The following is a 13996-nucleotide window of genomic DNA, read 5'->3' as shown; positions in this document are numbered from 1 at the left end:
TAGGACAGGCCTGGCCTAAAGGATGGCTATGCAGTGGTGAACAAGGCTACCCAGCCCACCCCGAAGCAAGTGTGCAAACAGAGCACCTGGCAAGGCCTGGACTCATCAAACTGGCACACAGAGGGGCTCTTGCAGAATGTTCCAGCTGAGGTGTTTACAGGACTGCATATCGGAGATGAAATGATCGACTCACACCTTCCCACAGGAAGATCAGTAAACCGTTTAGAGTATTTTCCTTTACATTTTCACCCGGGGCAGAGGAGGGTTTCAAATGACAGACAAAATTCAAGCGAACATTTTGTGACCTGTTAGGATATCAAAGGGTGCAAGCTGTCTTTTCCTTGTGAAATGGAAAGCAATAAACTTTTGCATTCTTGTGAGTAATAAAACCCAGAGTAGGAAGCTCCCGTGGCCGTAACAGTCTAGATCATCTCTTCTATCGGAGTGCAATAGTTTATAGCTATTGTTATCAGACTCCCCCAGTGATGTACTGCATTCCTGGTTTTATGTCAACATTCTTTAGTTATTCAACATCTGTCACAGGCATTTTCACGTCCCTAACAAACACAGAAGGACTGACGCTGGGGGCCGGACGAGGGTATGCTTTATTGCTCTACAGAAAGAAGGTCCTTTTGTGCTGCTACTTAGCTCACCAAGAGCAGATGCAATCAAGATTTACAGACCTCGGGGAAATGCCATCCAGCTAAGATACCCCCATTCCTGCAAGGCCTGAGGTGCCCCTTTCCCAGGAGGGACACCTACCTCTCCGCCAGGGCTTGGCTGGGCGTGCCCCTCACCGACAGCAGCTCCTCTTCCAGCCGCTGCCTCTCGGCTTCCAGGCGTTCCAGTTCTTCTTGGGAGCGCTTCTGAGGAGTGACGAACTGAAGCTCTTTCAGAAGTTCTTCTTTCTCGTGAATCAGCATCAGCTTCTCCTTCTCAATGTCCAGGGCCCCGGGCCAGGCTTCACTGTCCAGTTTGGACAGTTCGATTTTTAAGTTGGCCATACTAAAATGAAGAGAGAAAAGAGGCATGAACATGTTTAGAATCGCTGGAAAGGTGAACGCAGACAGGCTAAGTTCAGGGTTGAAATGCTGCCCAGATTTTCCTGCTGGGCCTTATCAGAGAGGGGTGCGTTCACCTGGAGAGAGACCAGGGGGAGGACAGCTGCCCACTCTCTGGGCCTGACCCCATGCTCAGTTGTCGGGTCCCCCCTTTAAATGAGTGAGCATTTCTGCCTATCTGACAAGAGTGATGGTCAAGGGAACAGATGCTTCTGAGGCAGAGTCCTGGGGCCATGGTGGACTAGGGCCACGTGAGACTGCCTGCAGGAGGTGCCGGGAGAGATGCCTGAGGGCTCTGCTTTAAAAAAACAAAAACAAAACTGAACTAAGCGATGCCTGAAATGACACTGCTGTCAATTTTGTTCCAAAGGCAAATGTCAGTGGCTTCATAATTTTGTCCACAATCAGATGTCCCTACACCCGAGCTTCATAATAAGTGGTAAATTAATGTTATTCCCAACTCAGTCTGAGTGTCTTGACCACCTAAACCAAGTAATTCATTCTCCGGCATCGTGAAGACCATCGGGATTGCTCCTGAGCTAACACTGTCACACGCTCATTTGACTGCAAGCACGAGACCCGGGTGAGCTAGGACTCGGCTTAGCTGGCACGGGGATGCACACGCGTTCCTACAGAGCATGCGGGACGGCTACCTCAGGTATTGTAGCACACACCAAAATAGAAGAAACCGAAAAGGAGGAATTTTTTCTCCTTTACTATGGAGGGAACAGTAGGAAAGAGAAAAAAGGTGAAGCCAAGGTGGAAGTGGACCCATATCCCTGGACCCTAAGTTTCTTGTCTTGGTTCAAAATACAACTGCCCTGGGACCAGCAGTTAGCGTAATGGCTATGTCGCTGGACTCCCATGTAGTCGACCACGGTTCAAGTCTTGGACCCGGTGGCTTAAACTCACGCCAGGCACGTGTGTGTGCGTGCCCAAGATCCCGAGTGGAGAATGGAGAAGAAGGGATTGTGGCATGGCCATCCCCCCTGGGGGGTGATTTCTCATTTTCTGTCTCTCCGTCTCTCTCTGTCTGTCTGGAGAGCACATGCGCCCTACAGCAAAAACCTCTCAAAAAAAGAAAAAAAATACAACTGCCCTCAGATTGGCACTGCGTCGGTAGAGAACCCCCAGTTTTTACCCACCGTCTGCACTTAGGATAGATGTAACATCAGCTGTTCTTCAGCTTTAACCGCCAAACCATAAACAACTGTCTCAATGTACTGGAAAATTAATCATCAAAATGCTAAATAAGCATGATATTATTAGCTTCATTAAGCACAAAAACAAAGGCTGGAGGAGAAAGCAAGTTTCAGAGAAACACAACCCGCCTCTTACTTATTCAGAAGTGAGGAGGGAAAAGCATTTTCGACATATGCATAAACCCTTGAGACTTACCTTCTTGTCAGTATCACTAGCAACTTTTTTTTTTTTGAGAGGTTTTTGCTATAGGTCGCGTGCACTCAACAGACAGACAGAGACAGAGAGACAGAAAGTGAGAAATCACCCCCCAGGGGGGATGGCCACACCGCAATCCCTTCTCCTCCATTCTCTTCTCGGGATCTTGGGCACGCATGCACACGCGCCTGGCGTGAGTTTAAGCCAACAGGTCCAGGACTCGAACCACATGGGAGTTCAGTGACATAGCCATTACGCTAACTGCTGGTCCCATCACTAGTAACTTTAAAATAAAGGTCCAAATAGTATGACAATACCAAATCACAGGGGAAAGAACCAAGGTCTTACATTTTAAAAAACATATTAATTAAAATTATTACTTTTAATTTGCTATAGGGCATGTGCACTCAACAGAGAGAGACACATACACACACACAGGGAGGGAGGGAGAGAGAGAAAGAGAGGAAAAGTGAGAAAGCAAGCCAAGTTCTGGGATTCGAACTGTGTTGGGCCATGTGGGAGTCCAATGCCTTACCCACCACACCACCTGCTGGCCTCAGTCTTACATTGTGATGTGAGCGAATTAACCAAGTGAACTGGCAGTGAGGATGTGCTGTGGGAAAGAAAGGCAGAAGCTCAAGCTGATCCAAGGAAAGGAGAGTCAGTCCCCAAAGAATCCAGGGGCCTAAGACCCAGTTCTCCCAGATGGATTTTCAGTTATGGCCGCTCTTCTTCAGGAAACCAGACACAGGTCCTGGGCTTTGTTCCCAGCAGAACCCGGGAGTTCTGGCTGCCATAGGGTCGGCTTGCTCACAGCAAGGACCAGAGGCAGCATCCACCCGAAGCTCGCACATGACCAGGCCACAAGACCACAGGTCAATCCTCAAGGCTTACTGAGAGCCGGACAGAGTCTGCGCACTGAGAAGGAGGTAACAAAGTATACGAAAATGTTCCTGACCTCAAGAAATCCTAAATCTACCAGGGGAAATGGAAGCATGTTAAAATGGCCCGAGTGAATTTTAGTTCAGAATGACTAGGTTACTTGCTCAAGATCGCATGGTTAATAATTTGTGGATGGAAGCTTAGGTTTCTTTCAGCAAACTGAAGAACCAAGTAATATTAGGAACACAGGCTACATAGAGGCAAATATTGGATTTATTTTACTTTGCCAGAGCCAGATAACCTCTAAGAATCACAGGCAATTGCTTACAATTGATCATCGCCACCAATAATAATGGACGTCCTTCAATACCTGATGGTTTCCTTATAGCAAGAAACCATGACGTTCTTGTGGGGCCTCCGCTGAGCTTTCTGTGTTCATGGAGAGGGAAATGCCAAGTTCCTCTGTCACCTGCAATTTTTCCCTTTTATGTCTCCTAAGTAATAAAGCAGTCATGTTTTTAAGGTCTTAAAAGAAAAATAATGAAATCAAGTGTATCACTATGACCCTTTCCCTCAAAATAAGAAAGGTGTCCTACACTATGAGAACAATTGAAGTCTATCTACTATTGGGTTGTCAGAAAAGTCATGACATATTTCTCGTTTTTCTAATGTATCATGATTTCTCTGACAACCGAATAGATTGGGATGGTAAAGTCTATTACGCCTCACCCCAGTGGAGTCGTGAGGGACGAACAAGACTGCCCAGGCTTATTAATAAGAGTTTATACGGTTGTGGAGAGAAATGAGAATCTCTCTCTTTTCTCCCTGAGCAAGGCAACTGGAACAGACACTCTAGGACCCCCCAGGACAATAGCAGCAAGACTTCCCTTCAAAGCAAAAGAACAGGCTTAGAGACGTTTACCTTCGAACTCTCGAACTCGCGCCAGCTACCAAGTCCTGTCCCTGAGCCAGTGAGAAGCCAATCTTCTCCCTTTTCATTGGGAATAAGTATTGGACAAGAGCCAAGTTTCTTTTCTCCCCCCGGAATTAAAGAGAGCAATTTCATTTCATTCCTTTCATTCTCCCTATTCTTCAGCTTTGAGGGGACGAGGTAGAAGAGGAAGAGAACGACAGAAGGAAGAGGAAGCAATCCTTCATGGTAAAACACCAGGGGCATCCTTGGTAAGAATGTGTGGGGAGTGGCCAGCAGATGTCAGCATAGGAGTAAAGATGAATTCTGGAGAGGAAACTGTCATCTGAGCCCGCCAACCTGGAGCACGGTAGCTCTGGTCATTTACCTTCTTTTAGCTTCTTCATACTGTAGGCTGAGCCTGACCTTTTCGGCTAAGTTTGATCTACTTCTCACTCCAATCTGGTAGGGGGGGAGAAAGAGGAAAAAAAGTCAATTAACTCTGTTAATGAATGAAGCAAAAACTGCTTTTGTTTCTAGGAAGTACGAGTAATTGAAAAGCTAATGAAGATGGTTCTGAAATCAGGAAACGCTGGTTTAAAAAGGCACTTACTCTGTAGTCTCAGTAGGGGCAGGACGTTTCTGTCAATTCAAGCTTGTCTGTTTTTTAAAGACTTTCACATCACTTTCTCCACACATTAAATTCAAGACAAAAAAATATTAGGTAAATGTGTCTAGTATCTAAGGGTTTATGAAGGGTGTACAGGTCAATAAAATTTATGAACTGGAACTAATTTCTTTACCTGTATGAGTCAAAATTTCCATCATTTAGCTTTCAGTTATACAAAGTATAAACTAAGTAACTTCAAAAATTAATTTTCAAACAGATATTCCCTACTGTGGAGCTCTATCTATTTGACTTTTATCACATATACTTTGAAGACGTGTAAGAGCATGTAAGAATAGGGGCCGGAAGGTGGTGTGGTGGTTAAGGGTGCTGGACTCCCACATGGCTGACTGTGGTTTGAGTCCCAGACGAGGCAGCTTGCTTTCTTGCTTTCTCTCTTGCTCTCACTCTTGTTCTGTCCTTCTCTGATCAATTAAAATAAATAAATAAATAAATAATAAAGTTGAATAAAACAATTCTTTTTTAAAAAGAGACAATGCAAAAATAACTGGAAACTTATTAAAAAGCAAATACCTGCTAATGGCATCCCCAAATAGCTAATAACATCCAAGCCATGTTAAACATTTTGAAATGTCAGATATAAACCACAGACTACACCTTTTAATATTACAATCAACATCAGATTTACAAAAGCAGGTCTACTCATTAGTTTTAAAAGGCATGTATTTCTGTTTCTCATTAGCCTTAATGTGTATCTGAAAGGACCTAAATTTCCAAGACTTTAAACTTAATAGGAAGAAGTGAAATTCCCATGTGTCCCTAGTTTTTCAATCGTGTCTCTGAAGAAATTACAGTGTATGGAAAAGTGAACGAAACTATTCAAATGGCCAGATCCTGGTATGCTTGGCACCTCGACAGAAAAGGTACGGCTATGATTTTTAAAGGCAATCTTACAGAAAGAAACAATGCACACAGCCGGAATCCAAACCACACGCCCAGCTCCCATTCCGGTTCACAAGCCACACCGCAGTGCAGGCCCGTCAGGGACAGCAGTGGGCCTACCTTTGACCCAGGTAACTTACATCTCCAGAAATGCTTGTCTGTGACCCAGCATCCAGGGTCTGTCTGGACAGCGATAAGTGACAGTTCACAGGACTGGATCTCAAGTCTGGCTCGGATCTGCCAATGCTCTGATCCAAATGAAACCGCTCCTGCAGCTTAGCGAGACTCTGTTCAGGAAAAACAAAGTATTTCCTAACGCTTACGCTGTAAGAGGGCAATTCTGTCTCATCAGGTAAAAGTAAATAGAAAAGCACTCATTTCAATGGAAAACGCTATTGCTTTATTTCGGTAGGCACATACCATTTTAGCAGAATGTTACTCTGAACAGACATACACGTGACGCTGGGAGCATGTGAGAGTAGGTTGAACAGGTTGCCTTACCTTTTCCAAACAGCATTTATCTGTGAACTTTTTTAATCCCATTAAGAACTCTCCATTTCAATAGAAACCACTCCATGCAACAGAAATTACAGAAACATTGATTACCTTTAAGGCAATCTCTAGCTTTAGACATAGTAAGATAATTTCCCACTTAGACTTAGAAGGCACCAACAGGTGGCGTGATGATTAAGGCACTGGACTCCCACATGGCTGGACCACAGTTCGAGTCCTGAACTTGGCAGCTTGAAAATCACGCCAGGCGTGTGTGCATGCATGCCCAAGATCCCGGGAGGACAATGGAGGAAGAGGGATTGTAGTGTGGCCAACCCTCTGGGGGATGATTTCTCACTTTCCCTCTCACTGTCTCTCTCTCTCCAGCGAGCACACACCCCCTACCGCAAAAACCTTAAAAAAAAAAAAAAAAAAAGACGACGATGTCCACAATTATGTCATTTCACATCTGAGATGGGACCCAAGAGATTATTTAGCTCACATTCCCGTCAGAGATTAGAACACTGAGGTCCAGAGTAGCTACAACCTGAGCTCAGCTAAGCCTACTCACAGCACTGCCTGTGTGGTATGTTCGATTTAGCGAAATGAATACTCAACAGCAGATGTAAGAGCCCAGCAATGTGGGACGCACCGCTGAAATGCTGCTCCACAGGCTGGGACCACGCAAGAGGCCCAGCTTTGATTCTGGTCTAACCTAAAGGCTGGGCCTGGTGGCATGCACCCTGTAGTCCCAAAGACTCAGGGAGGCTGAGGCTGGAGGACCACAACATGGAAAGGCGGTCTTAAAAGGCGCACACGCATACACACATCAATGTGCCTGCTCTCAGCACCCAGGTTTAAAATATAGGGCTTACTCTAGAAGGAGGATGTGATCAAGCAAAATCAGTGAAGAGGAAAAATATTACCTAAAATGCTTAAAAAAAAAAAAGCAAATCTTATAGTCATACTGAAAAAAAGATAAAAACAAAACAAAATAAACATTATTTTCAAGTTCAATAAGAGCTAGTATTTAACCTTGATATTTAATACTTTCATGAGAAGGAATTGTAACTATTGGTGCCTGTTCTTTCTCTTTTTTCTTTTACACCAAACCTTTTTTTATCCTTTCAAAGGGATATTTATAAAAAAATATATACATAAGAGAAATAAAATGTAAATGTGAACACCAAATAATACAGAAAACAACAAAGAAAACTTTAGCGACCTTGGGCAAGTCTTTTCTATTTTTCATCTATAAATGAGAAAGTCTAGTCTTTTTTTTTTCTTTTTCTTGGAGAGATTTTTGCTATAGGGCACGTGCACTTGCCAGAAGACAGAGAGAGACAGAGAGACAGAAAGCGAGAAATTACCCCCAGGGGGATGGCCATGCCACAATCCCTTCTCCTCCATTCTCCTCTCGGGATCTTGGGCACACATGCACACACACCAGGCGTGAGTTTAAGCCACTGGGTCTGGGACTCAAACCATGGTCGACTACATGGGAGTCCAGCGATACAGCCATTACGCCAACTGCTGGTCCCAAGTTTAGTCTTTTTTAATCTTTGGTTTTTTAAAGAGAGATTTTTCCTACCGTGTGCGTGCGCTTGCCTGAAAGACAGAGACAGAGAGACAGAAAGCACCCCCTCATGGTGGGGGATGGCCATACCACAATCCCTTGTCCTCTCAGGGTTTTGAGCACACATGCACACATGCCTGGCATGTGTTTTAGCTGCCAGGTCCAGGACAAGAACCTTGGTCGACTATATGGGAGTCCAGCAACATAACCATTACATCATATGCTGTTTCCCAGTCTTTTTCAATCTTATCTGTGATAAAAATATACTCAATCAATTTAGTAGTTTTTTTTTTTTTTAAGACACCTGTCATTGGATGATTTCATCTCAAGATCCTTAACATACCTGCTTTTATTACAGAAGGTCACATGAGAAGTTTCCAGGGCTGAGATTTAATTTTCTTTCTTTTTAATTTGCTATAGGCATGTGTACTTGTCAGAAAGAGACAGACAAAGAGGGAAAGTGAGAAATCATCCTGGGGGAGGGGTGAATAACCATGCCACAATCCTTTTCCCTCCATTCTCCTCTAGGGATTTTGGGAATACACACACACAAATGTGCCTGACATGTTTTTCAAGCCTCTGGGTCCAGAACTTGAACCACATAGTTGGCCACATGGGATCCAGTGTCTTAACCTCCATATCACACGGTGGCCCTCAATTTAATAGGGTTTGACTGGCATTTCTTTTATGAAATAGAATGTCGTAGGAAATAAAATCAGAGTACATCACTAGTATTACGAGTTGACGTTTCTGTGAAATTGTTTAGTGCCTATGTGTGTCTCCATAAGTATGCACAGTTGTGTGTGTTACTGTCTTTGTTGTTGTTGTTGTTGTTGTCTTAATTGTGGTTTCTAAAGTCACCAGGGCTAAGACTTGAACCATGGTTGGCCATGTGGAATCCTACTCTCTTAACTACTATGCTAAGGGGCCAGCCCCCTTACAGGGTTTTAGTGTGAAATATATTTCCAACTGTGGTCAAAAGGTTTAAAAGTCACAGAATGTATTTAATATGCCTCTCCACTCTATTGTTGGTCTCTGCACCTGCTAATTACTTTCTATGTACTTTAATCATTGGAAATTAACCTAATCTTTTAATTTAATCTGATCTGTAAATTCAAAGTTTACAAGAAGAATCAAAGGTAACCTAAAATTGGTGAGTTATTAGGTTCCAATGTAAATTTGTTCCAGTTCTATTAACTTTTTTTTAAAGGCCTATTACGTACATTTCAGGAATACTGATTTAATCAGCAGGATAACTGTGGGACAAAATCAAAACAAATACAAATAAAGTCTTAAAAGTGTTACATCTAGGGTCAGCAGGTGGTGAGGTGGTTAAGGCGCTGGATAGTCCCACAGGGCTGACCACGGTTCGAGTCTCAGACCTGGTGGCTTACTTTCTCACTTTCTTTCTCTCTGTGTGCCTGTCTTTCTCTGGTCAAATGAAAATGACTGAATGAATAAATAAAATTAAATAAACAATTATTTTTAAAAATAAATAAGTTTTACACTTATGTTAAAAACCACATATTCTTTAGCAAGACTGCCTGGGTTTGAATCCAGTCTTCCTATTTATCAGCTCTATGACTTTAAGCATTTGTTATTAAAATGTATTTCATTTCTCTGTGCTGCAATTTCCTTGGTGCCTACCTTTGGGGCTGCTGTGAGGAAAAATGAACTATTTGTATATACACAGCAGTCAGTACCTGGCACAAGGTCAGTACTTCTAAGTATTTGCTACTATTATGGTTTTCTTCTCTGATAGATCTCTTCTTACCAGTTATCCTGGAATTGCCAAAATGCGAAATTAGATGGATCCAAGAATATTTATCTATATTTGACTAGCATTTTGAACATGAACATGAAGGTAGTAGTTCTATTAAAAATGCAAACATTACAATTGGTGCTCGCATTTCCCCAAAGATGCAGACTAAATTTTTACTCAGCTAGGTAAAGAATTCTAAGCGTCTGAAATAAAAAAGAATTCTTAGCGCTGTGATAATTATGGGATGGAGGATGAGAGAGACCCTTTAAAAAAAGGTGGGAGGCTGGCCCCACATCATAATGATTAAGTGCTGTGTGAAGGGAGACGGGATCCCACATGGCTGACCGTGGTTTGAATCCTGGCCCCAACAGCTTGAAAAACATACTGGGTGGAGAACCAGCAGTTAGCGTAATGGCTATGTCGCTGGACTCCCACGTAGTCGACCGCGGTTCGCGTCTCGGACCCGGTGGCTTAAATCTCACGCCAGGCGTGTGTGCGTGCGTGCCCAAGATCCCGAGAGGAGAATGGAGGAGAAGGGATTGCGGCGTGACCATCCCCCCTGGGGGGTGATTTCTCGCTTTCTGTCTCTATGTCTCTGTCTGTCTGGCGAGCGCACGCGCCCTATAGCAAAAACCTCTCCAAAAAAAAACATACTGGGTGCATGTGCGCACATGCCGCAAACCCTGACACAGCGAAGAAGTGGAGGAAAAGGGGCCGGGGTGTGACTGTGCCCGCTGGTAGTGGTGAGTACCTTCTCCCCCACCTACTCTGGTGGGCGCATATGCCGTCTAATAATAATAATTATAGTGATGATGATGATGATGACAATGATAATAACAAATCATCTTTAATGTGACGACACCTGATTAATATAGATATGCAGAATGCTGATCCCCGAATAATTGCTGTGTTTTCTGCACATGAGGCTGGGATTGTGAGCTGAGACCCATGGGCTGAGAACTGTCCAGGTAGCCCCTGGCTGGAACCAGCTTTCCTAGCATCTCAGCATCACCTGGGTCAGAGAAAAGCTTTTCTAAGCTCCTCACACAGCCCCACCCAAAAAAGGCACAGCTTCTACCGCCTGGTGGCAGTTGCTAACCACTTTCTGTACCTTGGGCTGGGACTCACCGAATTTCAGTCCTCACGTGGACTCCAGGATCCACCAGTCACTGTCTCAAAGGACCTCAGGAGGAGGGCTTCGGTCAAGCATGTCAGAAGTGGGAATAACTGTTCTCCAGGACAGCCAGGTTGCCCTAGTCCCTGGCCAGTCTCCCATGGGGTCAATTCGTAGAAAAGGGGGGTGCTGGTGACAAAGACCCCTCTGGACACTGATGGAGAACTGCTGGGAAGGAGAGTTTCTGGAGTCCCGGAAGGTTGTGGCTGGACTTAACAAAATATCCCATTACACACCTGCATTAGGTCTTGTTTCTCTTTTTCTCCTGAGCTAATCGCCTTTCTGATGGATTTCAGTTCAGTTAGAATGGCTTTGGCTTCACTAAGTTCATACCCACTCTGGCCTCCAGACATTTTCTTATCAATTCTGTTGAAAGAGAAAAAGGAAAAATAAATCAAACAAAGACAGAGTACAAGTGAATCAAAAGGGACTGTTTTTACATTAAAGTTTATTTGTGTTGAGGGAGAATCCCCACCTGGGTCCCAACGCCTCCGGACTCTGCCAGCCCCAGATCATGCTTTTGGCTGAACCCAAACCTCGCCATGAGCTGATCCTGATCTACCCAGAACAGGGTAAAGGACACCGGGAACCGCTCAGGAGAACAGAAAGGACAGCAAACTGCCGTCAAGTGTACATGCCAGAGCGCCTGCGCCAAACCTAGCACAGTGCCTGCAGCTGGGGAGGCCTTGCACAAACAGTCAACAAGTCACTTTGACTTATATGTGGGACTTGAATATCCATGCCTCAGTTTTTCCATAATATGGATTTCCTATGTACTTTTTGAAGACCCTCTCATACCAGTGTCCTACAATATTTAGATTACATGATAAGTTTGTTATTTACTCAAATACATAAAAATTACTCTATTTCTATGAAAGTTAAGAGTTGACATCGAATTGTCTTGCTGTAATGAAGCAGAAGGGCAACGTGTTCATTTGTCGACTGACTTGAATAAAGACTCTCCAACGAACTCATTTCTTATTCCTGCAGATCTGCTTACCAAATGTCCTTACAGGTCACATTGCCACCTTAGGTTCGAGGATTTCTTGTAATCTAGTTCTTTCGGTTTGAAGGGCCCAACCAAATAACCCAATTCTTTTTGTTGCTAAATGGTGCGTGTGCTTGCTGGAGAGACAGAAAGTGAGACATTCCCTCCGGGGGAATGACCACGTGGCAATCCCTTCTCCTACATTCTCCTCTTGGGATCTTAGGCATGCACACACACATGTTTGGTGTGATTTTTAAGCCGCTGGGTCCGGGACTTGAACTGCGGTCGACTACATGGGAGTCCAGTGATGTAACCATTATACCATCTGTTGGTCCCACCCAATTCATTTTTAAAGAACAGTCAGCATTGTCTTCATGATGACTCTCCTGGTTCCCCCAGCTACCCAGGCTGTCCGAGATTCCTTACAAACCCAACTGGGCTTTCCTGTGGAACGGATGGATTTGTGGCAGCCCATCAGCCAACAGCTCTGGACATGTTCTTTGACATATTCCTGGTCTTATCCAGACTCTCCAGAGAAATGGCAGCTACTAAATCGGCGATAACAGACTCTGAGCTTGCTCGGTTTAAAACACTTAATAATTAACACTTTTTTTCAATGTGAAAGGTGTAATCTGAAGAAAACAAATATTGCTACCTTAATCACTCTTCTAAACAAAATTCACTCAAACAACTGCAGTTTGTCGATAACATATTTCCCCAAGGACTATTTTAGTAAATATTTTAGGCTGCTGAACAAGCAATTAAAGCCTTAAAGAACTTAAGACAATAAAATAAACTTGATCATAAGGTCATTCGATAATAAATGGAAACCACTGAAGTTATGGAACCTAACCAGGCGAACAAGCAAACCCCCCAAATATACACACTGTTTGGGGTGGGAAGAGACCCTGGAGATACCCTGGTTACAATTCGTCTAAATGAAGAAACTGAGGCCAAGAAGTCAATGCACATTAACTGAATTTCCTAACGCTGAGCTAGCAGCACCGCTAGCCGAAAATGACACATTCAAGTTTCAGGCTCATATTACCATTAAAATTATTTGGTTGCTAGAAACATCATGGCATATTTTTCCCATGTTTTTATATGCAAAAATGCATCATGACTTTTCCGAAAACCAGTATTTGATGAGAACAGGGAGGTACACTCTGATGACTAGTTAATTCCACCTACTTAGGAAAACATTTATTATCGAAATGTTTTGCTCCCCTGAGTATTATATCCACCACTTAGCTGAGGCAAAAGGCTTATTTAAAAAAAAAAAAAAATGCTGTTTCCAAATAGAGCATTTTGGCATTTCAAATGTAGTACTTTTAGGGACCAGCAGATGGCATAGCGGTTACATTGCTGGAATCCTACATGGCTTATCACAGTTCAAGTCCTAGACCTGGTGGCTTAAAAATCACGCCAGGTGCATGTGCATGCATGCCCAAGACCCTGGGAGGAGAATGGAGGAGAAGGGATTGCATTGTGACCATCCCCTGGGGGAGGGATTTCTCACTTTCCCTCTCACTGTCTCTCTCTCTCTTTTTTTTGGGGGGTGGGAGAGGTTTTTGCTATAGGGCGTGTGCGCTTGCCAGAAAGACAGAGAGAGACTGAGAGATAGAAAGCAAGAAATCACCCCCCAGGTGAGATGGCCACGCCCAATCCCTTCTCCTCCATTCTCCTCTCAGGATCTTGGGCACGCACGCACACACACACACACACACACACACACACACACGCCCGGTGTGAGTTTAAGCCACTGGGTCCAGGACGCGAACCGTGGTCGACTATATGGGAGTCCAGTGACATAGCCAACTCTATTTGCGGGCCTCCCTCTCTCTCTCTCTCTGGCAAGTGCACACGCCCTAAGGCAAAAATCTCTTTTAAAAAAAAGTAGTACTTTTCCACTAAAACCAAAACAAAATGCTGAAATTTCATAAAACAGCTAGTAATACAGGTATCCGAAACCATGTTCAAGCGAATGTCTCAGTATTTGCATAAAATCTTCAGGATTTAATGTATTATAAAATAAATGATTAATTCAGAAATAAACTATAACATTTAAAAATAAAAGCAGGACTAGTTCCAGATTGCTAATTTAAATTTCAGAGTGCTTTAAAAATAGATGAAAATTTCTTGGCCCTCGATCACTCAGTAGAATGCTAACTATGAAGAACAAT

The 13996-nt window shown here is 43.7% G+C and overlaps 1 protein-coding gene across 2 annotated transcripts in view; it reads right to left on the bottom strand.

Moving 5' to 3' along the window:
• Window positions 1–13996, bottom strand: part of WWC2 (WW and C2 domain containing 2) — a gene marked incomplete at its 5' end in the record, with an annotated part of 134130 nt that overhangs the window by 66594 nt on the left and 53540 nt on the right. For both annotated transcript variants that reach the window (XM_014592384.1, XM_014592385.1), the window contains 4 exon segments: window positions 763–1005; window positions 4640–4713; window positions 5962–6108; window positions 11062–11191. In XM_014592384.1, the coding sequence (XP_014447870.1) occupies window positions 763–1005; window positions 4640–4713; window positions 5962–6108; window positions 11062–11191 (594 nt within the window).

The sequence above is a fragment of the Tupaia chinensis genome, unplaced genomic scaffold, assembly GCF_000334495.1.
Source record: "Tupaia chinensis unplaced genomic scaffold, TupChi_1.0 Scaffold000685_1, whole genome shotgun sequence".
NCBI classification, from domain to species: Eukaryota; Metazoa; Chordata; class Mammalia; order Scandentia; family Tupaiidae; genus Tupaia; species Tupaia belangeri.
The sequence above is the reverse complement of the archived record's forward strand: the minus strand, read 5'-3'. Positions and strand labels throughout refer to the sequence as shown.